Source organism: Piliocolobus tephrosceles, chromosome 6 (genome assembly GCF_002776525.5).
Source record: "Piliocolobus tephrosceles isolate RC106 chromosome 6, ASM277652v3, whole genome shotgun sequence".
In the NCBI taxonomy this organism is placed as follows: domain Eukaryota; kingdom Metazoa; phylum Chordata; class Mammalia; order Primates; family Cercopithecidae; genus Piliocolobus; species Piliocolobus tephrosceles.
This window is the reverse complement of record NC_045439.1, coordinates 12,695,112-12,717,681: the sequence shown is the minus strand read 5'-3', so window position 1 is coordinate 12,717,681 and position 22,570 is coordinate 12,695,112. Positions and strand designations below refer to the sequence as shown.

Sequence of the window (22,570 nt, the reverse complement as noted above, 5' to 3'; positions counted from 1 at the left end):
GTACATATGCACAAACCCATACAAACATGTACCTACACACACACATGCACACACAGGCACATCCACATAAACAAACGTACAAATCCACACACACAAACAATATACACATACATGCAGACACATGTACATATGCACAAATCCACACACACAACATATACACATACACACATGTCCCTACACACATATGCACGCACACACGTGCATATGTGTACACACATACATATGAATACACATATGCATGCACATGCCTATATACATATATCCCCACATTCATATACACACACACTCAGCGTTGCATGATAAGACTCCTCTGTAGACCTCGGACTTCCCCGAACCTGGGTCAAGAAGCTGAAAACCGCCTTTCTGAGCCTCAAGGGTGTCACCATGAGAAGCAGCAGCCCCACGTCCAGCCTCCATCGTCCAGGCGGTGGGAGACAGGTGTATGGCAGATGAGTGTCATCACCTGCCAGTGGGACCCACTGTCTGGGCCATCCCCTGGCATCACCTGTCTGACCGCCTCTGCTGAACTTGGCGGAACTGGCGCCTGTGCATTTCTCATGCTTGCATCCTCCCCTGGGAGCTGTGGGCTGAGGGGAGCAGAGCGAGCTCCGCCGGGGGAGGGCCTCCTCACAGGTGTGACTCTCTCTCCCCTTCAGCACCGCTCTGCAGCCTGGGATTTGTTCTAGGGCAGAGCCCTTCCCAGCCCGGATGCTGAAGAAAGGATTGCAGGGTAACGCACAGAGCCCTGGACAGGGGACCTCCAAGGTAGCTCAGGCCTCGGTGACTGTCCTTCAAGCTGCCGAGATGCCAGAATCATGCTGGGGGGTGGAGATCCCTGCTGGGGATTCTGTGGGCAGAAGCGGCCCAGATGGTGTCTGTCTCACTGGAGGTCTGGGCACCCGCTTCCCTCAAACTCCAGCGACAATGCCTCTCTGCCACCCGCCTCTGTGCTGGGGATGAGGGGGCTGGGGAACACCTCTGGGTAGAGGGGCCTTCGGCTGAGGTCTGATGGGGGTTTTATACAGAACAGGTGGGCACAGGCAGACACATATGGGCATGCCTTTGCACACCAGCCCTAGGTCACATAACCTCCTTCACCTTGTCTTGCTGTCATAAAACCTCCCTTCACCTTGTCTTGATGTCACAAAAGGCCTTCACTGGTAATGGGAATACTCAAAGCCATCTGTTCCTCCTAGAGGCTGGGTTTCCAGGAGAGACCTGCCCTGATCTCCTGGGCGGTCATGCCCCACCAGGGCTCCCCTGCATCCTATGCTTCTCAGCTGTCCTGAGCCAGCCCAGCCCAGCCTGGTCACCTTGGGCACTACAGAAATGCCCAGCACTGCTTCAGGGGCTCCTGAAGCAAACAAGGAGGTTGAGAGGGTGTCTACCTCAGCGGTCCATCCCCCTCCCTGGACTCCCCAACCTCAGGCACAGGGCACCTCTCTTCACGGGCAAGATTCCTCCACAGGTGGCTCCACCTCCAGGGTCCTGTGGGTTTGGCTCATCTGAGTGCACAAAACGGACTCATATGGCCCAAGGACGCTGGCCTCGACCTGGTACCAGGTTGGCAGTCATCTGACCAGCAGTACACAAATGAACAGATTGCAGCAAATTAGGAGAGGAACTACGACAGCAAAGAACCAGGCGTTGAGGGAGAGAATAGCAGGAAGCCTGGTAGGCTGACAGGTCAGCGAGGTCCAGGGGGTGAGAAGGACCCTGCCATGAAAGGAGCAGGACAGAGCCAGGATGGAGGCCCATGCAGCTGGAGAGTCCAGAACGAGGGCAGAGAGGAGGAGAAAAACACCAGCAGGAGAGGTGGGGCAGGAGCCAGCCCCTGCAGGGTGCAGCTGGCAGGTGCAAGGTGTCTGGGTCTTATCCTGACTGCAGAGGTCGTCATCTGAGGGCTTCTTAAATGGGGGTTCCCATTTACCCTCACCCTGCCCCATGACCTTGACCCATCATGTCTGGAGAGATGAGTCCAGAGAGGCATGAATTTCTTGATGAGAAAAGAAAAAGGCCCTAAGAAGCAGGGATCCGTCTGGGTCTCCCATCAGCTGGTCCTGGGCACACCCTCAACCTGCTGAGCCTTCTGTCCATGACCGTCCACAGTGCACGGAGGCCTGGGCTCCATGTCCCCCACACCGACGACGCCAGCAGATGAAGCAGGCTCCTTCATCTGGGATTTTATCACCCATCATGGAAGATCGGTCTTTATGGGGGGACAAGTAAGTCCTAAGAAGCCTCTCAGCCCAGGGCAGATCAGGACCTCATGCTCCTGCCCCATGCTGGCCTGATCTCTTCCTGGATGGAGGATGTGGGTGTGATGGTGAGGACACTGCAGCTTCTGGAACTCCAAAGAGCCAAGCCCAAGACAGCGTAGAAGGTGGCATTCAGGCCCAGGGGAAGGCACACTGGCCAAGGAGTCAAAAGATTGAGTCTTGATTCTGGACTAAGCACAGGTGCGAGCTCCTTGAATCCAGCCCAGGTTCCAAAGGACGCTGGATGGTCTCTGAGCAGCCAAGGCCATGCATCAATGCCCAGCACTTGCCCTAAAGAGGCCCTTCCTTGGAGTATACTAACTTTGACCTGACTCATAGTACAACCAGGCATGGCGATTCTGGGTTGGGTTTGGTGCAGTGGGGAGAAGGAAGTGTTGCTACACGTATGCATATGAACAGCAGGGAGAGGTGAAAGATGGGAACCGCATTGAGACCCCACCTGGTCAAAAGGCTTTGGCCCATGAGATAGCCCTAATCTCAGGGCCCCAGGAATGTACCAAGATGCATTCAAGGTGGATTTCTTGCTCCTGGAAGTTTGTGGTGAGTTGAGGGTGGAAGAAGCGCTTCCACTCCTGTCCTGATTCCTGGTCCTCACTGCTGGCCTCTGGGCCTGGCCTACCTTTTCTTCCCCTTCCCCCTCCTTTGGCCCTGACTCTGCAGATCAGCTGAAGGCCAGAGCAGGCAACAAGGGAGAGAGGGCTGGGGTGGCACCTGGCACAGTAGGTGTGTCCTGCGGGGAGGAAGAAGAGGAGGTAGATGGCTGGGCTGCTCCACAGCATTCACAGCCTGGGATTGTGTCATGCACAGGTGGGAGAGAGGCTGTGTCACTCCGAAGCTTGGAGAGGGGACCACTGAGTCAGGGTACTTGCACTTGAGCTAGAGTGTGGAGAAGGGAGAGAACTGCAGGAGGCATACTGAAGAAATGGGGCTGGGAGGGCGGGGGCAGGAATGGCAGGGGGCTGGGAAAACTGAAACTGGTGAAGGGGTGAGGTCCAACACTTAAAATTGGGTGCATGCTATTTACACCAAAAGCAGACTATTTCACTCATCCAGATAGAGAAAAAAAGTGAGTTTACTGCAATTCTAAATAGAGTTTGTCAGTTTAAAAGGTGGACTCTGGCAAGTCTGTGGGAACAAGCCTCCATTCATACCACAGAAACCACCACTGAATAGTTACTATGTGCCAGGCATCGTGCCGGGCACCATCGGGAGAGAGATGAGTAAGACAAGATGACCAATCCCCATCTACCGTGTGCGCGCACAACCACTCATACACAAGTGTGTGGGCACACAAAAACTGACATACACCTACCTACAGCAGAAAGCAGAATTGTAAATTCAGGGAGAGCTATGACTCTAGCAGTTGGACAGGGAAGAGAGAGCTCTATACTCGTCCAGGATGACGTCTCAGAGGAGGTGGCATTTGAGTTGGGACTCCAGGGAGAAACAGCAAGGACTCAACTGGAAGAAGTAAGGGGAAGGACACTGACCAGAGAGTGCTCCAGGAGTGCTCAATGATCCAGGAGGAGGGCAGGAAACCTCTGGAACCTGAACCACTTCTCTCCCAAGGCCTCCAAGGCCTCTCAGTTCCCACATCAGTAAAACAAGAGATTGGCCCTTGACCATGAAGGTTCATTCTGGCTCAGACTCCATAGGAAACTCATTTCCACCCCTCCCTGGCATTCCAGGTGCCCCAGGTAACCAGATCTTCTTTATACGCCACACATTCAGTAAGAACTAACCTTTCTCTGGGCTATCCCAATGCTCCAAAAAGAGTGTAAATTCTGAAAAGAAAACTAATTTCACGGATTAACTTTCTATCGAGTCTATGATCCAGGAAAGATCTTGGGAAAAATATCCATGGAAGAATCAAGCTAAGGAGATGAGGGACTGGAGTTGGAGAAGGAGAGAACTGAGGGTAGCAGGTTCCCAGGGAGGAGCCGTGTTGGGATCATCCAGCTTGGAAGGGTGCTGGAGAGAACTATTGTAGGGTGACAACTGTGCAACAGGCTCAGAGACCCACAGTCCACCCAGAGAGGAGCACGGAGCCCCCAGGACAAAAATGCACTGTGTTGAGAGGAGGCATTGTTAACTCCAGGAAAGGAAATAGCATAGTACACTATGTGGCTCAGCTATGCACAATATGTTCTTTGTTACACTAAGGTAAGCACTGAATAGGCACAGAATCCCATACTGAACCCCATTCTAGGTGGAGAATGAGAAGAGGGGAAGTATGTTGTATGGCTGTACTGCAAGGGTGCTGGCCTTGGTATCTTCCATAGCAGAAAGTAATAGTGCTTAAAATGGAAAGAAAATTTAAATAGCAGTATACACATCACTTAGCATATGGAGAGAAATATCAGAAGAAACAGCTAACTGTTGAAAGTGGTTGCCTCTCAAGAATGAGACTTGGGGGAAGAGACAGGGGGCTGCTGTCTTTCTTAAGAGCCTTGGGAGTACATTTGACATTTTAAACCATAGTATGTCTATGTAATCCTTTGATAAAAAAAACTAAATTAAAAAGAGGGAATAAATGTGCAATGCCCTAGCCATACTTTTTAGTCATTAAGCTGTCTCAAAAGGCATGCACAACATGCCTAACTCTTTGGAGAGGATGCAACCTTCGTTCCTTTCTCTTTCTCTTCCCCATTACCCTGTATTTTTTTCTCTTCATAGTCTTTAAGATCACCTCATTTATTAATTTGCTGGTGTGTGTGCTTAATCTGCCTCCTCCAGCAGGAGGAGAACAGGCACTGTCTTGTTTCTTCTGCATCCTTTGTGCTTAGTTCCTAGTACACAGTAGATGCTCAATAAATGGATCAACACTAAACAGTCCTGTGCCAGTCAATGGGTTTTCTAAGGCACCATCAAAAAGACTTGAGCATTCAAAAGTGCTCGTTCTACTGAAAGTGGCTCAACCACAAACAGCTGATGAGGGCCAGAGTCCGGCAAGAAGTGATGCTTAGGCACATTCACGCACACTCAAGCCCATGTCCAGGAGGCAGCACGCTTATTTAAGGTTAGCAGTGAACGTCTGCAGGGTCAGCCAAATTGTACTGCAGCCTTGTATTGGTCTTTCCGCCAATTATACCTGTGAGAGGGAAATGTTTGTCCAATGGCTTCATGGCAATTGAGAACAGGCCCACGCCACGGATGGCCAATGGAGGCAAGGTGCTTTTCCTGTGCCGGTGTGGGCGTGTCTCCGTGGAGGGGGTGAGCATCATCTCCCCTCAACACAGGAGCTCTTCTCTGAGTGAAGGGTGTGGCTGTCAGAGAAGCTGTAAATACCACCCCAGGAAAATAGCCTCATTCCTGCAAGTGCACAGGCCTGTGGGGCTCCCCCAGCTGGAATCGGAGGTCTACTTGGGCAGTGGGTGCCTTGCCCCTTGGAGCTTTATCTTGATTACTCTCTGTGGTTATCGCTTGTTTTAAGTTTGTCTCCTGCCCTGGATGGACACTCGTGTTGTCTCTGCTCTTCTGCCTCTCCTCTGATTGTGATCCACAGTTCTTTGGGGGCAGTCTGGTCTGATTAATGCCTACTTCTTCTCTCGAAAAGGTATGTGCAGTGTGGGCAGGGACTGTGCCGGTGGTGCCCACTCCTGTAGCCCAGTGCCTGGCACCTGGTCCTGGCACCTGGTTCAGCTCTGGTGGGCAGAGTGATCAGCATTTATACATCCAAGTGGCTGAGTGCCCGAGTGGCGACGGTCCCCCTGCAATCCAGGACAGGGACACAAAAGGCTGCTCGGAGACTGTCATTTCAGAGAGGGAAAGCGGAGGCCACAGAGGGAAGTGTACCTGCTGAGCCCGGGTAAGCCCGGCTGGGCTGGGGGTGGGAATGGGAACAGGCCTGGGGGCTTGACTCCCAGTTCTAGGCTCTTTTAACAAATCAGGCTGTCCTGCTGTCAGAAATGTGCCCGTCAGGCCTAGGGGTGGGAGGGTGCCCAGGAGCCAGGCACAGGGGTACACAGCACCCAAGGGCTCTGGGGTCTGCTCTCCATGCGGCTGTAGATAAAGAGGCTGGTTCACAACAAGCCCAGGGCAATGAAGCCACCAAAGTGCATGTTGCATGGGCTCCCCATGTCTGGGAACACCCTCTGGAGTCTGGGGTCATCAACAGCGGAGTTGGGGGCTGCTGCTCATGCTCATGCAAATTCAAGTAAACACCCTCCCTGTCCAGTCCCCTGGCCTGGCTAATGCACCTCTTTAAGAAACCCCTCCCCACCGCCCACTGGCTACCAGGTCTGGGCAAGATGTCCCTCCTCTGAACTCCCCCAGCCTGAAGGCTCCCTGAGTACGGTCTACCCAGTGCACAGGTGGGACTTGGTGAAGGTTTGCTGAGTCACAGGAGGAAGCGTTAATTCACCTAATCTGCGTCTAGCAAGTGCTAGTGAGACTTCCTCCTGCCAAGGTCCAGCCCCCTCTCAGCCAGGCCTTGGACACAGATGTGAGGGCCCTGCAGGGTGCGCCTTCTACAACTGCAACTCAGCCCTCGGTGTCCACCTGTCCCTGCCAAGGCCCGTGTCCCAGCAGCTGACACCCCCAGGTGCCAAGGCATCTCCAGAGTCACCTCCTCCCTGACCTACCTGATTCTAGAAACATCCTCTCGGCAACCTGGCTCTGAAAGGCTGTGTTGGGGCCATTTACAAAGATCTCTTGGAAATCCCTAGGACTCGAGGGTATGAGAGTTATTAAAAAAAAAAAAAAAAAGAGTAGGGTTTATCACTAAATTTTCCTTTTAATGGTTTTGCAGTGACATGAGATACTTTTGTCTCCTGAGAGAAAAGGCATGTTTCAGATGAATTATTGACCAAAAACAATTGGCCGTGAGCAAGAAATCCTCCGCTTGGCTGGAGAGAAATGTGGACAGGCGGCTGGCCTGAGCGAGGATGCTATCTCTTACAGCCCTAGCTGAGGTCAGCGCCTGGGGGGCAGTGGGGAGCACTTTGCTCTGCAGGCAGGGTTGCAGCTTCTGCTGCCTCTTTCTCTCTCCACCAAGGGGTTAGGCCTCCTCCTTAGCCTCCTTCTAGGTGGGTTCTGGCAGCATTGGGCTCTATTTCTGCCTTCACCGGCAGTGAGCACAGTCCCCTTTTGTCATTAAATATCTGCTGCACCAGGGATGCTCTCTCTGGATTATGAAGACCTCGAGGTCAAAGGGCTGGGTCCTATTCCTCGGTGTCCCCAGGTCTTGGTCCAGAGATGGATGCAGAGCCTGGTGCGGGGCAGCAAAGGGACTATGCAGCAGAGCGTCCGCTTACACCCCACCTGCCTGCTTCACCGGCTTTCTGCCCTGTGCTCCCGGGAGGCTGACCTTACTGACTGTGTGTCCTGATTCCCCTGCTTCTTGGGTTTGGCCAGTGGGAGGCACCCACTGTAAACCTAAGCGTGGAGAGCCGCTGGGAGCATTTCTTCCCCCTTCCTCCCTGTTTTGGGGCTGCTTCTCTGACAGTTCCAACCTCAGCTCCTGCTAGGCGGCCCTTCTCCTAAGTGCGAGTCTCTCACAAGGTTCCCACAGCACTAGTTCCCCGCTCGTCTGTCTTCCTAGAGGTGCTAACCGCTCCCACTCTGCAAGTCACTGAGTGCCTCACCTGCCCCATCTGCTCTCTGGGCCTGCCCAAAGCGCTGGAATAATCCTCGTCAATCGGTGGAGGAAGCCCCGCCCATGCCCCACAGGAGCCCCACCCACAACACTGGAAGAAGCCCCACCCACACCCCTGGAAGAAGCCCCGCCCACGCCCTGGTGGAGCCCCGCCCATGTCCCTGGAAGAAGCCTATTATCTGAAGTCGGTCCACTGAGCCATCTGGGATGAGTTCTGTTTTTTCCAGGGTGCTAACAGACCCAGGAGCTAAGAGCTCAGAGAGAGTGGAAAGGGACAGACAGGAGGCCCCTCTAGCTGCTCTGAGATGACGCCCCTCACACCCTTCCTGGGAGCCCCCCAGCCCAGCTGAAACAAAGCCCAGCAGGCTACGCTGGTCGGCACTGCCATAGTGAGCTATTCATGTGACTGTTCTCTTTCCCTCCTCCCGTAGAAGCAGGTAGCACATTTCTTCAGGGGAGGTTTGGGGCAGGGAGGGAGGCAGAAGTGGCTCAGGTGTCTTTTCTAAGAACACGGGCTTATATTAAACAGATTATTCATGTTGAGCCTCTCCCAGGGGAAGTGGAGCGTGTCTGCAAGGAGACTGGCAGCCGTGGCCTGGTGGTGCACACTCTTCCCCCAAAAAAGTAGCTACCGAAGCTAATCTTCAGTACTTCCTAGTGTCTAGAGTCACAAGCAAAGTCACCACTCAGCCTAGTGACAAAGGCCTCCCCAGTCAGGCTCACGGCTTCCTCCAGCCTCATCTGCATCGCAGGGGCTTCCTGGTGCCCAGCTGCTTCCCCTCACAGGTGCTTTGACCTAGAATGCCTCCCCTGCTCTGCTACTTAAAACCCTCCTCCCATTCCAGCAGGCCCTCAGCTCAAATGCTTTATAGTCCAGATCAGAATGCACCGTGACTCCTCCAGGCAGCCACAGCAGGCTGCCAGCAAATCTCCCACAGCCTCATGGAGCAGCCTGTGGGCACAGCCTGGGTCTTACCTGTTTGCAGGCCCACCAAGCCTGGCACAAAGGAGGTGCCTACAAAACACGTGGGAATTGGATTAGCTATGTCCCCTGGGAGACTCCAACCATCCACCTTGGTTTTCTTTCTTCCTTTTTTTTTTTGAGATGGAGTCTTGCTCTGTCGCCCAGTAGCCTGGAGTGCAGTGGTGCAATCTCAGCTCACTGCAACCTCTGCCTCCTGGGTTCAAGCGATTCTCCTGCCTCAGCCTCCCGAGTAGCTGGGATTATAGGCATCCGCCACCATGACCTGCTAAGTTTTGTATTTTTAGTAGAGACAGGGTTTTACCATGTTGGTCAAGCTGGTCTCAAACTCCTGACCTCAGGTGATCCACCCACCTTGGCCTCCCAAAATGCTGGGATTACAGGCGTGAGCCACTGTGCTTGGCCCCACCTTGGTTTTCAAGACTAGGCCCCTACCCAGAGTTACAGGGTCTTGAAGCACTGGGCCTTTCTGTCTGTATGTCCTTCTGGCCTCAGAGAAGCACAGACAGACCTCACCAAACCCCAAGTGTCCCCTTTCCCGCATCCCTGAGGAAGGGCAGGCAGGAATACTGAGGTCTCTTCTTAGCCCAACACTGGAGTCTAACTCATCAATAACCCTGAAACACGGTGCTGTAGTCAGGGCTGGGCTTCGGAGTCTCTTTGTTCTGGGTTCAATTTCTGACTCCATTACTTGCCAGCCATGCACCCCGGGCAGCTCTCTAACTCCTTAGAACCTCAACCTCCTCTGCAAAATGGAGTTGACTGGGAAAATGTAGGTGGAGATGAACTAAGAGAACATTGGTGAGGAGAGGAACCCAGTGCCCGGCTGAGGTATTGCTGATTACAGTTATGCCTGTGTTATTTATCAGTGTTTTTGGAGACTGCCCCACAGCATGTGCATTTTGGGCAGAGGGGGCTCTGAGTTTGGGTTCTCGGCTGGGTGGCAGATGCCCAGGGCATGGCCTGTCCAGCGTAGAGCCGCCATGCCCGGGCCCTGCCCCCAGGTATCCTCCCTCCTGTGCCCCGTTACCAGGATGCTCCTGGTCTATTGGCTTTCCACGCCCCCACCCTGTGTGCCTGATCGTGCACTTGTTTTAAGACTTTTACCTTGATATTTTACTTTCTGCTTTTGAATTACTAAAGTGACATCACATAGAACAACCAATTTAAAGAGTAAACGTAAATATTTTAGGTGTTAGGAATGTTCTTAATGTGGGGCCTCTAATTTTGGGAGTCAGGAAATGTTTTAAAAACTTCCTTAGAAATAATTATATTGTTAACAACTCCTATTGCTCTTTGGTGCTTTGCAACATTTTCGTATTTTTCACCTTGCACTGGGCCTGACATATAATTGGTGCTAATCAATTGCTTGTGGAATCAAACTCCCTAAAGTGACAGAGACATTATTTCTGAGATCAACTTTAAACATTTCGGCAATGAAAAAGATCAAAGCAAAAATAAAATAGATACAGCAAATATAGCAAAATCCTGATGAACTGTTGAATCAGGGTGAGGGTAGATGGAAGGTCACTGTATGTTCTTTCTGCTTCTTATACACTTAACAACTTTTATAATTTAAAATAATGATACGGGATGTGTGTAGGAGCCCCAAGCGCAGCTGGGGTTCCCTTCGGCTTGGAGCTGGGTGCAGTGGGTGAGCACTCACCTTTTTATGGCTTTGTAGCAAATGATGACAAGCACAGTCAGAAACACCAGGGAGGCACAGCATACGGCAATGATGATCACCAGCCCCGACCACCAGCTTTCCTCAGTGGGGCAAGAGGTAGAGTTGGGAGCTGAAAGAGACAGGAGCAGCCTGAGTGTCCCCTGGATGAGCTGGTCATGGCCAGTGACAGAGGTGGGACCATCATGGGTGACACCAACAAAGGCATGGGGAGGCCACTGGCATCCATCACCTGGATGAAGGCTCCCTGACCTTTCCTGCCATCCCTACCCCCACCCTGCGGCAGGTGACATCATGGCTGGCCCCCAGCCAGGCTGGCCTCCGAGCGCCTCCATCCCTGTCCCGGTGTGCTCAGAGCAGGGGCTAAGCGACGCGCCCCAGGCCATCCATCCTCCCTTGGCATGAGCTAACTGACAGCAGGGTCAGGTCTAATTTTCCATGAAAAATAACAGAGCGTCTCATTCTCTCAGTTGAGGCACTAAATCTGGTTCCTCTGCAGGCGGGGGTGGGGAGCAGGGCTCACAGGGGATGCTGAGGGAGGAAGGAAAGAGAGGGAGGACTGCCAATGTCCATTTCTTAAGCTAATTCCTTGCAAGACGCAGACTTTCTCCCTTCTTGGATTCAGTCCGTGGGGTGGGTATTTGCCGCTATGTCAGTTTGCACGGAGGTGGCCAAAATTTGGAAAAGTGTCATTGACAAGGCACCGGACACTGGTGCTACAGGGCCCTCTTTTAGTTACTCAATCCATGGAGTCCTTGGGGTGAACCTGTCCTCCCTCCCTTGGCACAGGCCGTGTTGGGGTGGACCTGAAGGACTTTGTGTCAGTGAGGCCGGTTCACTTTCCTCTGAGAAAAGCAAAGACATCGCACAGCCTCATCCCGGGACTTCTGGGAAGACTCAGACACCACTGGAAAGGAGTGCCCAGAATTGCAAAAGGAATGGGAGGGAGGAAGGAAGGAAATGAGAGGGAAAAGAGGAAAAAAAAGAGAAAGGGGGATAATGAGGGAGGAAGGAAGGGATGGATGGATGGACAGACAGAGAGACAGTATTAACTTTGGACAGGTCTCCAAGATGTGAATATATGCAAAAGAATCAGAAATATACCCCAGACTTGGTGTCCACTCTATAATAGATACTTTGAGGGGTGCAATAGTAAGTGAGGAACCAGGGGATGACTTCCCAAAGGGTAATATGGATGGCTTCATTATTACGATTTTTATCAAAGTGTAATTTACATCTAGTGAAATGCACCCCCCATCTTAAAAGTACCATCCTCTGAACTTTGACAAATGCATGCACCAGGGGAAGCCACACCTCCTGCATGACACAGAATATTTTCAACAGCCCAGAAAGTGTCCCTGTGCCTCTTTCTAATCAATCCCATCCTGGGGGCAACTGCTATTCTGATTTCTAAAATCATCAATTACATTTGCTTGGTTTTGACATTCACATACATGGGATCACGCAGTATGTATTTTTTTGTTCCTTTATTTAGCATAGTGTTTTTGAGATTCATCCATGTTGCTGCGTATTTCAGCAGCTCCTTCCTTCATTGCTGAATAGTATTTATATGAACATATCACAATATTTTTTTTGAGACGAAGTTTCGCTCTTGTTGCCCAGGCTGGAGTGCATTGGCTCACTGCAACCTCTGCCTCCCAGGTGCAAGCGATTCTCCTGCCTCAGCCTCCCAAGTAGCTGGGATTACAGGCATGCGTCACCACGCCCAACTAATTTTGTATTTTTAGTAGGGACGGGGTTTCTCCATGTTGGTCAGGCTGGTCTTGAACTCCCAGCCTCAGGTGATCTGCCCACCTTGGTCTCCCAAAGTGCTGGGTTTACAGGCATGAGCCACCGCGCCCGGCCACGATTTGTTCATCCATTCACTTGATGACCAACACCTAGGTTGTTTCCAGTTCTGACTATTGTGAATAGAACTGCTATAAACATTTGTGTACAAATCTTTGTACAGACACATTTTCCTATTTCTCTTGGATAAATATCTAGGAGTGGAATTGCTGGGTTGTGTGGTATGTGTATGATAAACTTTAGAAGGACATGCCAAGCTGTTTTTCCTGAATGCTTGTACCTTTGTACATTCTGTGCAGCATGAAGAAAGGTGGAAAGAAGAAAGAAGATGGGAAGAAGGGAGCGGTTACTGATTTGTTGCAGCTGGATTAGGAGATCCAGGGAGCCACTATGTGTTTCCCAGTGAACCAGAACCCCACTAACAAATGCAAGGTCCCCACGAGTGAGCCTCAGATGTCACAGAGACCAAGTAGAATCAGAAATGCTTCCTAATGGTGGTTCACGCCTGTAATCCCAGCACTTTGGGAGGCCGAGGAAGGTGGATCACCTGAGGTCAGGAGTTTAAGACCAGCCTGGCCAACATGGTGAAACCCTGTCTCTGCTAAAAATACAAAAATTATCTGGGCATGGTGGCAGGCACCTGTAATCCCAGCTACTCGGGAGGCTGAGGTAGGAGAATTGCTTGAACCCAGGAGGTGGAGGTTGCAGTGAGCTGAGATTGTGCCATTGCACTCCTGCCTGGGTGACAGAGATTCCATCTAAAAAAAAAAAATCAATAAATAAAATAAAATAAAAAGAAAGAAATGCTTCCTGAGAGATGGCTGATAGGAGGATGCCACTGGGCTTCTCAGCTAGGGCAGGACCAGGCCTTTAGAAACCTCAACACTGAAAAGATACACAATATAGCATTGAAAATAAGAATGACTTCCATTCACAATTGCTTCAAAGAGAATAAAATACCTAGGAATCCAACTTATAAGGGATGTAAAGGACCTCTTCAAGGAGAACTACAAACCACTGCTCAGTGAAATAAAAGAGGACACAAACAAATGGAAGAACATACCATGCTCATGGATAGGAAGAGTCAATATCGTGAAAATGGCCATACTGCCCAAGGTTATTTATAGATTCAATGCCATCCCCATCAAGCTACCAATGAGTTTCTTCACAGAATTGGAAAAAACTGCTTTAAAGTTCATATGGAACCAAAAAAGAGCCCGCATTGCCAAGACAATCCTAAGTCAAAAGGACAAAGCTGGAGGTGTCACGCTACCTGACTTCAAACTATGCTACAAGGCTACAGTAACCAAAACAGCATGGTACTGGTACCAAAACAGAGATATAGACCAATGGAACAGAACAGAGTCCTCAGAAATAATACCACACATCTACAGCCATCTGATCTTTGACAAACCTGAGAGAAACAAGAAATGGGGAAAGGATTCCCTATTTAATAAATGGTGCTGGGAAAATTGGCTAGCCATAAGTAGAAAGCTGAAACTGGATCCTTTCCTTACTCCTTATACGAAGATTAATTCAAGATGGATTAGAGACTTAAATGTTAGATCTAATACCATAAAAACCCTAGAAGAAAACCTAGGTAGTACCATTCAGCACATAGGCATGGGCAAGGACTTCATGTCTAAAACACCAAAAGCAACAGCAGCAAAATTGACAAATGGGATCTAATTAAACTAAAGAGCTTCTGCACAGCAAAAGAAACTACCATCAAAGTGAACAGGCAACCCACAAAATAGGAGAAAATTTTTGCAATCTACTCATCTGACAAAGGGCTAATATCCAGAATCTACAAAGAACTCAAACAAATATACAAGAAAAAAACAAACAACCCCATCAAAAAGTGGGCAAAGGATATGAACAGACATTTCTCAAAAGAAGACATTCATACAGCCAACAGACACATGAAAAAATGCTCATCATCACTCACCATCAGAGAAATGCAAATCAAAACCACAATGAGATACCATCTCACACCAGTTAGAATGGCAATCATTCAAAAGTCAGGAAACAACTGGTGTTGGAGAGGATGTGGAGAAATAGGAACACTTTTACACTGTTGGTGGGATTGTAAACTAGTTCAACCATTATGGAAAACAGTATGGCAATTCCTCAAGGATCTAGAACTAGATGTACCATATGAGCCAGCCATCCCACTACTGGGTATATACCCAAAGGATTATAAATCATGCTGCTATAAAGACACATGCACACGTATGTTTATTGTGGCACTATTCACAATAGCAAAGACTTGGAATCAACCCAAATGTCCATCAGTGACAGACTGGATTAAGAAAATGTGGCACATATACACCATAGAATACTATGCAGCCATAAAAAGCGATGAGTTTGCGTCCTTTGTAGGGACATGGATGCAGCTGGAAACCATCATTCTTAGCAAACTATCACAAGAACAGAAAACCAAACACCGCATGTTCTCACTCATAGGTGGGAACTGAACAATGAGATCACTTGGACCCGGGAAGGGGAACATCACACACTGGGGCCTATCATGGGGAGGGGGTAGTGGGGAGGGATTGCATTGGGAGTTATACATGATATAAATGATGAATTGATGGGTGCTGACGAATTGATGGGTGCAGCACACCAACATGGCACAAGTATACATATGTAACAAACCTGCACGTTATGCACATGTACCCTAGAACTTAAAGTATAATAAAAAATAAATAAATAAATAAATAAAAGAAAATAGGAATGAACTCTAAAATACGAAAAAGGAGAGCCACAGGGTTTCTCATTTTCCCCATGATGAACTTGTTCAATGGTTTCTTGGTGAAATATCAAACAAAAAATCCTTCTCTCCAATTCCTCACTTTGGGGTATCCCTGACTTGGCTGTGTCTTCCTGGGGTGATGTCCTCACCTTCCCTACACTCTGGGAAGTCAGAAGTCACTGCTGGAGAGTCAGAAATATAGCCAGATCATCCAAGGCTGTTCTGTCTACACTGCACCCCCAAGCCCCAAAGGTTTACCTCCTCATTTTCACCACAAAGGGAAGCAATTTTGGTTTCCATGGCTCTACTTCAGGCTGTGACTCCTCTGGGAGAGACCCCAGGGCCATGCCTGCCACCAATGGTCCAGGACCACAGACGGTCACACCGACACTCCTGTGGCTGCGGACAGAACTACCGGTGTGTGTGGTCTCAGCCAGGGGCTGCCGTACCCCCTCCTGTAAGCACTTAGAAATATTGGGGTGGGTGCTGTCTTGGCTGTCGCAATGTGTGATCACAGCAGCTATGGATGTTAATGACAATGAACTGGATATTCTCACACAAGGTAGGATTGTCCCTTGAAAAATGCCAACAGGGCCCCTGTTGAGAAATTTCATCAACTTGACTGATTATAAACCTCATAGGGAATTTGGCACTGAATTTCACAGTGCCTCTCTTCTTTACATTCTCTGTTAGTTGGGTGGGAATTTTCTTTTGCTATTCCTTTTCAAACATAATTGATACTGAAAGCAGTAAGCCCATGGCTCGCAGCATCCTGCACAGGTTCCCCTCTAATATTCTGCAAGCACACTCATCACCGCACGTGTGTGAGGAAACTACCCAAGGCAAAAACGCAAATAGCTATGAAATGAGGGACGCATTTTGTGAAACCTAGTCAAGGCATACATCTTGGATTTTGCTCAGAAAACCAGCTGTTGTGTTCAAAGAATGCATCCTTATTTATCCTTGCTTGAGTCAATTAGAGAATGTTGGAGCTGGAGGAAGTCTAGGAGGTGTTACCTCAGAAAAGAGAATACAATATGGAGTCTCAGGATCAATAAGCAACTTTCCCATGGGCCAGGGTTGGGACCCTGATCTTTGGGCTACAGGCTGGGTCCATCCCTGCCTGAACTTCCCTCCCATGGGGTGTGGCCAGCACCTCTTTCTGGAGGTGCTAAGACAGCTTACATGTGCGCAGATTGATGGTTCATGTTCGAGAAGATAGCATCATGAAGGTGCTCATTCAGTCATTTGTTCTTCCAGCAAACTGAGCACCCTCAGTGCCTGGCACTGTGCTAGGATCTGGGAGTACAAAGATAATCAGACGTAAACTGCGCCTTTACCAGGGCTGGCGCCAGCTGCCCCATGGATTGTTAATTACAAAGCTAAGACCTGATCATCTTGCTCAGGAGTCTCCGGGGGAAGAGGCATGCATGAATTGCTCATACAGAAGGTGAAGGTTATTTCAGGGGTGCGGATGATGCCTTATGAGAGACAGGGAGGCTGAGACAATCAGAGAGTGCTAAGTTCCAGGACTGAGGCTACCCGGGCTCTCTGCCTCCTCTGTCACCCCCTCTACCTCCCAGCCAAGATTCTGCAAACACAACAGAAAGGCAGGAGCTGTCCTGACATCTCAGGGGTCACAACACTGTCTTCCCCAAGGCTCAGTGAGGCTTTGTCTGCTGTATTCATTAAACACTCCTGACGCCTGTAAAGATGATGAAGCTGGCAACCAGAGAGAGCAATTGCGAGCTGCCCAGGCTCAGTGTTGCTTCCTCAGAGGAGCAGCTGTCTTTTCGTTATGAGATGCATTGTTAAAAGCTTCGGACTCTGCTTCCAGCCAAGATGGAGTAACAGGGGCCAGATCTGCCCTCCTGTCTGAAACATCCAAACCCATATGGTTTTTGGAAACATCCAAAACCATACCAAAGATGTGAAACAGTGGTTTTTAAAAGAGGCAAACAAAGACAGTGATTCCTATGAGGTGAGTCCTACCACAGGCCCAGCTCACTGCCTTGAGAGTTTCCAAAACACTAGTGCAGGGAGGGAGAATCCGCAGGGCCTGGCCAGCTCCATAAGCTGGAGAGATTCAGCTGAGAGTCCAGAGAATGAACAAGACAAATGAGGTCTCTCCCCAAGGGAACTCTGAGAAGAGTAGAAGAAGCCAGTGGTAAGCAAATACACCAATGAATATATAATGGCACATTGTGGCAAGTGCTGTGAAATAAATAGAAAAGATAGATCCCATGGATGTTTGCAGAAGAAGCAGGTGGGGTGGGCAGCTTTGGTTGTGCCCACCTGTATGGGCTCCAGGGAGGCTAAGGAGTCCAAGGAGACCAGAAAATTCCCTGGGGCAGGGTGGGGGAGGTGGACTTGTGGATCCACCCAAGGTTCAATGCATGAAAGAAGTGTGTGAGGTCAGACAAGCCCTCCAGGTACTCTTGGTGGCAAATGCCTCCTCTATCGTCCTCATAGGGTTCTTGTGACTATCAAAGGAGATGATGGAGACAGCATTTTGGTGGGTACTAGGAATAGCAAAGACTTCAAGGTCCTACTAGGCACAATGGTGCATAGCTCAGTTATATTCCCCTTTCAGAAGTGGAGAAACTGAGGCCACACAGTCAGGGGCCTTGCAACAGTACTCACGGCTACCTCAATACATACTAATGTATGACCCGGGCAAACAGCTGTCCCCGTCAGAGCCAGCTGTTGGAGAGAAGCTGCACACAGGAGGTGCTGGACTGACAGGAGGGAACAGATCCAGGGATGAATGAATCAAACAGCGAGTAGGTTGGAAACAATCTCAGTTTTGCAAGATATCTTGAACTAGGAATGCAGTCTGGGTCTAGAAGAGCGGAGTGAGAGCCATGTTCTTGGGTTTAAAATTGTTTCTCCATTGTGAGATGGAGGCCTTATCTACAGCTGGGCCTCTTGACCCTGTGAGTGGGCAGCCCAGGCAGCCCACACGGCTCCCTGGTTCTGGAGCCTCAGTGCCAGGCATTGCTGGTGACACCATGGGCATGCTGGGGGCCTCTGGGCCTCAGAGGCATCGTTAGATGGCTCTCCTAACTTTCCAGGTCTTTGGGGACTCAAGCCCTGGGCTGCCTGAGTGGCTTCCTGACTATTCCTCAGGAGCTGAAAGGGCCTGGCGCTTAACTGGCCTTGATTGCAGTCAGGTGGGAGCTGTCACTGCAGTTGCTCTCTCTGCTTCTGGCTTCCTGAGCAGCCCAGCTCCAGGCCCATCAGGCGGGTCACAACTGCTGACAGTGCAGTCTAGTGCCACTTGTCTAGGGCCCCTTGCGCCGTAGAGATCAGCCTCTGTCTCCCTCAAGGAGCCAATGTCGGTGAAGGTGCTTCCCAAGCCTCCGAGAACAGTTCAGCCTTTGTTGTGGGAAACCGAAGGCAGAAGCACCTGCGCTGGGAGTTGTTTCTCTGCCTTAAAACGAGTGTGGGCCTGGTGACTCGGCCATGGGGAGCAGAGGTGAAAGGAGTCACAGCCCTGCTCCAGGGACAGTCTCATGGCACCGCTGGTCCTCAGTGTGTGCAGGGGTTCCCTTTGGCACCGCTCCCTTCCACCCACCAAAGGGTCTTGAGGAAACGATCCAGCATGTCACCGAAAAGTGCAAATGCACAGGACTCGCCGCGCCCTGAAAGGGGGCGGGATGCTGAAAAGCACTTAGGAACGTGCGTCCTCTTCGGCCCTGCCTCAGCCAGCTTCCTGAAGCCCCCACTGGTTTTGTCTGGCTCACAAAGACAGTGTGGGGGCTGGAGCTTTGCTAAAGATTTGTGTGATGCAGAATCTGTTTTGTAGACCCTTTGGACAGAGGGGGAAACTGAGGCTCAGAAAAGGGGAGGAGCCCGCCCGTGGCCACACAGGGACCCGACCCAGGTCCTTCGGTCTCAGCCTTATTTATGAACTGCCCCCAAAGCACCACAAAGGATGCGGTTTCTCTGAAGTCTCTTCTGGGCTGACCGCCCTTTCCCTGCCTCAGGGCCCCCAGCCCCAAGGCCACCGAGGAAGGAGTGGCATGGGAGCGGGGCCGGCCACTCTTCTGTGGGCCTGACCCCACACAGGGTCCCATTGTCTCAGGGACACAAGGGGCCGCCTCTCAGGCCACTGCTCTCCATTCCTGGGCACAGGGTGCCCTCGGGGAGGCCTGTGCCAGGGCGTCTACCTCCTACGGCGGCTGGGGGAGGTGTGGAGAGCCAGCCTGGGTGTGGGGCTGCTCACTCACTCCTCACCCCGAAGGCATCAGAGCACGTGGGCTGCTCTTGAAAACCACAAATACAAAATCAGACCTCGATGCCTTACCCAACCTCTGCAACAAGCCCCTATTTCTACAGATAAATGAGAAATCTCCTTTGGGGTGTGCCTGGATGAACGCAGTGCCCTTGTGCACCTACAATTCAGGGGCCCCCACTCCTTCTCTGTCAGTGGGAATTTGGCTCAGGCTTCAGGGTTCAGCATGGAGATGCCCTGTTTCATAAGTCTCCCCAATTCCTCCCTCCAATCATGGGTTCCTACAGCGGGAAGCTCCTGGCTGCCCATAACCACAGGTGAGAGGCACCCGTGCCCAGCCCATGCTTAACAGAAAGCCAGGGAGGTGCATCTAGCCTCCCTGGGGCACAGAGCTCCTGGGGGTGCCTCAGTGGCCTGCTTTTTCCAAAACTAAGGGGCACACCCTTCTCTACTGTGTAGGAGGGAAGCAGTGTGTGGGCACTGTAGCCTCAATGGGGCTCCTGCCCTGCAACGTGTAGCCCTGGGCAGGAGTGGGAGGGGAGTATCCCAGGGAAGTGATGCTGGCTTGGCCTGTTTTGGGGCAGTCTGCCTCTTGCCCACTTCCCCCACGCTGCCTCCTGCATGCCAACCATGCCCCTTCCTGCCCCAGGAAGCTGGGCTTTGGTGGCTGGCAGCATGGAGCACGCCCCCCTCTCACCCACCACAGATGGGAACAGTGGGCCTGTGGATATGCATAACGCCTTGGTCAGCCTGTGGTGGGTGGTGCGGCGGGAAGTCAGACCTCAAAGTGCCACCAGGACGGTCTCAGGGCTCCAGAGCAGCCCAAGCCACAAGGGTGGGCCCGACTGGACTCTTCACTGAGTGAGCTTCATGGGAAGAGTTGTCAGAGCCCCGGGTCCCACCCTCACCGCTGTACGAATGGTCCCGAAAACATTCTCTCTGCCCTCAGCCTTTTCTCAGCAACTGCTTTGTGTGTGCAGCACCTTTCAGGCCCCCAGCCCCAGCCTGGTGGGTCCCCTGTGCTGGAGGCATCCAACATGGAGTGGGGCCTCCTTGCCCCGTGCTCCTCAATACCGCTGGGGCAGTGCCTTCCTCCTGGCTCAGGCCCCCACGTGGGCATTCCCTCTGCCCTCTGAGTGGCCACATCCTGCGGCTGCTCCCTCCGAGCCCCTCTCCACCTTCTCCCTGACTCCAGCCCTGTGCTGGGTCTTGCTGGGTTATCTCGGTTGTCCCATCCCCCCACCAGCCCTTCCTTCCTGGGGTATCATGTCAGCTGCCCAGTTCAGCACAGTGGTTATCCACACTGGCTTTGAATCAGAAGCACCAGGAGTTAAAATCCGGATCCTGACCTTGGGCAAGTCATCGACTCTGTTAGATTTAATCTCAGTTTCTTCCACTATAAGTCGGGGGAAGGCAACAGAAGCACCTCCTCATGAGAGACAGGATCAGAGAGCCAGCAGCAGACACCCTCCGCCACCTGCCCAGGTCCTTCCCCTTCTCCCTGCAGAACTCCGACTCCCCTCCTGTATCCCTGGCCCCCCAGAGGGCCTAGGCTTTGGGAGGGGCGGGCTCAGTCTAGGAGGTGGGTTTTCAGGGGTCGCAGCCAGGCCTGGTTGTTCCAGTACTTATGCCCCTAATTGGTTTAGGGGTCATAGGTTCCGGCAAGGACAGGAGAGGAAAAGTCTGCTGGGGGGTCCTGGGAATGGTTTCCCGGCTCTTAAGGGAGATGCAGAAGAGGTGGCTTCTCCTGCACACTGCTGCGTGCTTTACTCCAAAGCTGAACAGCTTATGGGGATTGAGGGTGCTGGGGTGCAGGGTTGGGGGGGGTCTCAGTGTGATGTAGGGTGGTCAGGGTCAGTCTCCAGAGAAGACATTGGAGCAAAGACTGGAATTCGGCAGGGGGTTCATCATGCAGGTGTCTGATGGGGGGAAGGAATGGCCAGAGTGCAGGCCCTGAGGTGAGTGCAGGTCCTGAGGAGAGCTCGGGCCCTGAGGTGAGCGCGGGCACTGAGGTGAGTGTGGGCGTGGCAGTTCTGGGGAGCAGGAAGGAGGCCAGTGTGGCCGAGAGGGAGTGGCGAGGGGAGACTAGAAGGAGATGGTACCACATGGGGCCTTGGAGATGCCATCAGGAGGCCGTGGGGAGGACTGCAGGGAGGGTGGTGAGGTCTGACCTGCAGGTGAGCACGGCCCCTTTGTGTTGAGACCGGGTGTGTGGTGGGGAAGGGCGGGGGGCTGTGGGGAGACTGCTGTAACCTAGCAGCGAGATGGGGGGCTCAGACTCGGGGGTTCTCAGCAGAGGGGGTGAGAAAAGGTCAGAGCCTGGAAATGCTTTCAAGGTAGATTTCATGGAAATGTGGATGTGGGTGGCAGACACAGAGAGGAGCAAGGATGACTCTGAGGGTTTCCGGTGGCTTGTGGGAGGAGGAAGCTGTCACCCACTGATGGGGAGGGCTCCTGGGCCTGTGCAGCTTCCGGACGGTGTGGAGGTCAGGTGTGAAGTTGGAAATTGTCACACTCCATGGGAGCCGGTGAGAAAGCAGCCAGGGTGGGAGCAGGCCTTGGTCCTCTTCTCCCCTCTGTCTACCCTCTTCATTCAGAATCGAAGGCTGGAGGCGGCCATTTGGGAGTGGTCAGCACCCAGCCCTGGGGCCGCAGGGGATCGTCAGGTGGCAGAGGGTAGACAGAGGGGAGAAGAGGACCAAGGCCTGGCCCTGGGGCACCTCAGCATGAGGAGGTGCAGAGGAGGGTGACGGGGGAGGCCAGCAGGGAAGGCGGCCCAGGCCATCCGGTCCTGCGGCCGCGTCGGGAAGGGACGTCCAGGACGAGGGGAGGTCACCTGTGTCCACCGCAGCTGACGGTCAGGTACAGCCAGGCTGGGAGCCGGCGACGGGATGGAGCCACAGTTGGCTGCTGGCCGCTGAAAAGTGGTTTGGCGGGAATGGAGGGAGGCAAAGAAAGAATGAGAGAGAGGAAATGGAAACCGCGGGTCTGCACAACTCGCAATTCGAGTTTCACTGCAAAAGGGAGCGGCGTCGTGGAGCGGATTCTGGTGGGAGAAGTCATGGGAAGGCTTTTCAGTCAGGAGGTGGTGTGTGGGTGGGAGTGTGGGGGAGTATGTGCGTGGGAGTATGTGTATGAGTGTGTGAGTGTGTGACAGAGTACATGGGAGTGCATATGAGTGTGTGTGTGAGTGTGTGTGTATGTATGTGTGTGTGTATGAGTGTGTGT

The 22,570-nt window shown here is 51.9% G+C and overlaps 1 protein-coding gene across 1 annotated transcript in view; it reads right to left on the bottom strand.

The window, feature by feature from the left end:
• Positions 1 to 22,570, bottom strand: part of PRIMA1 (proline rich membrane anchor 1) — a 72,221-nt gene that overhangs the window by 8,646 nt on the left and 41,005 nt on the right. Inside the window, exon 4 of the mRNA XM_023205326.2 lies at positions 10,524 to 10,653. Within this exon, the coding sequence (XP_023061094.1) occupies positions 10,524 to 10,653 (130 nt within the window). The remainder of the gene's footprint in view (positions 1 to 10,523; positions 10,654 to 22,570) is intronic.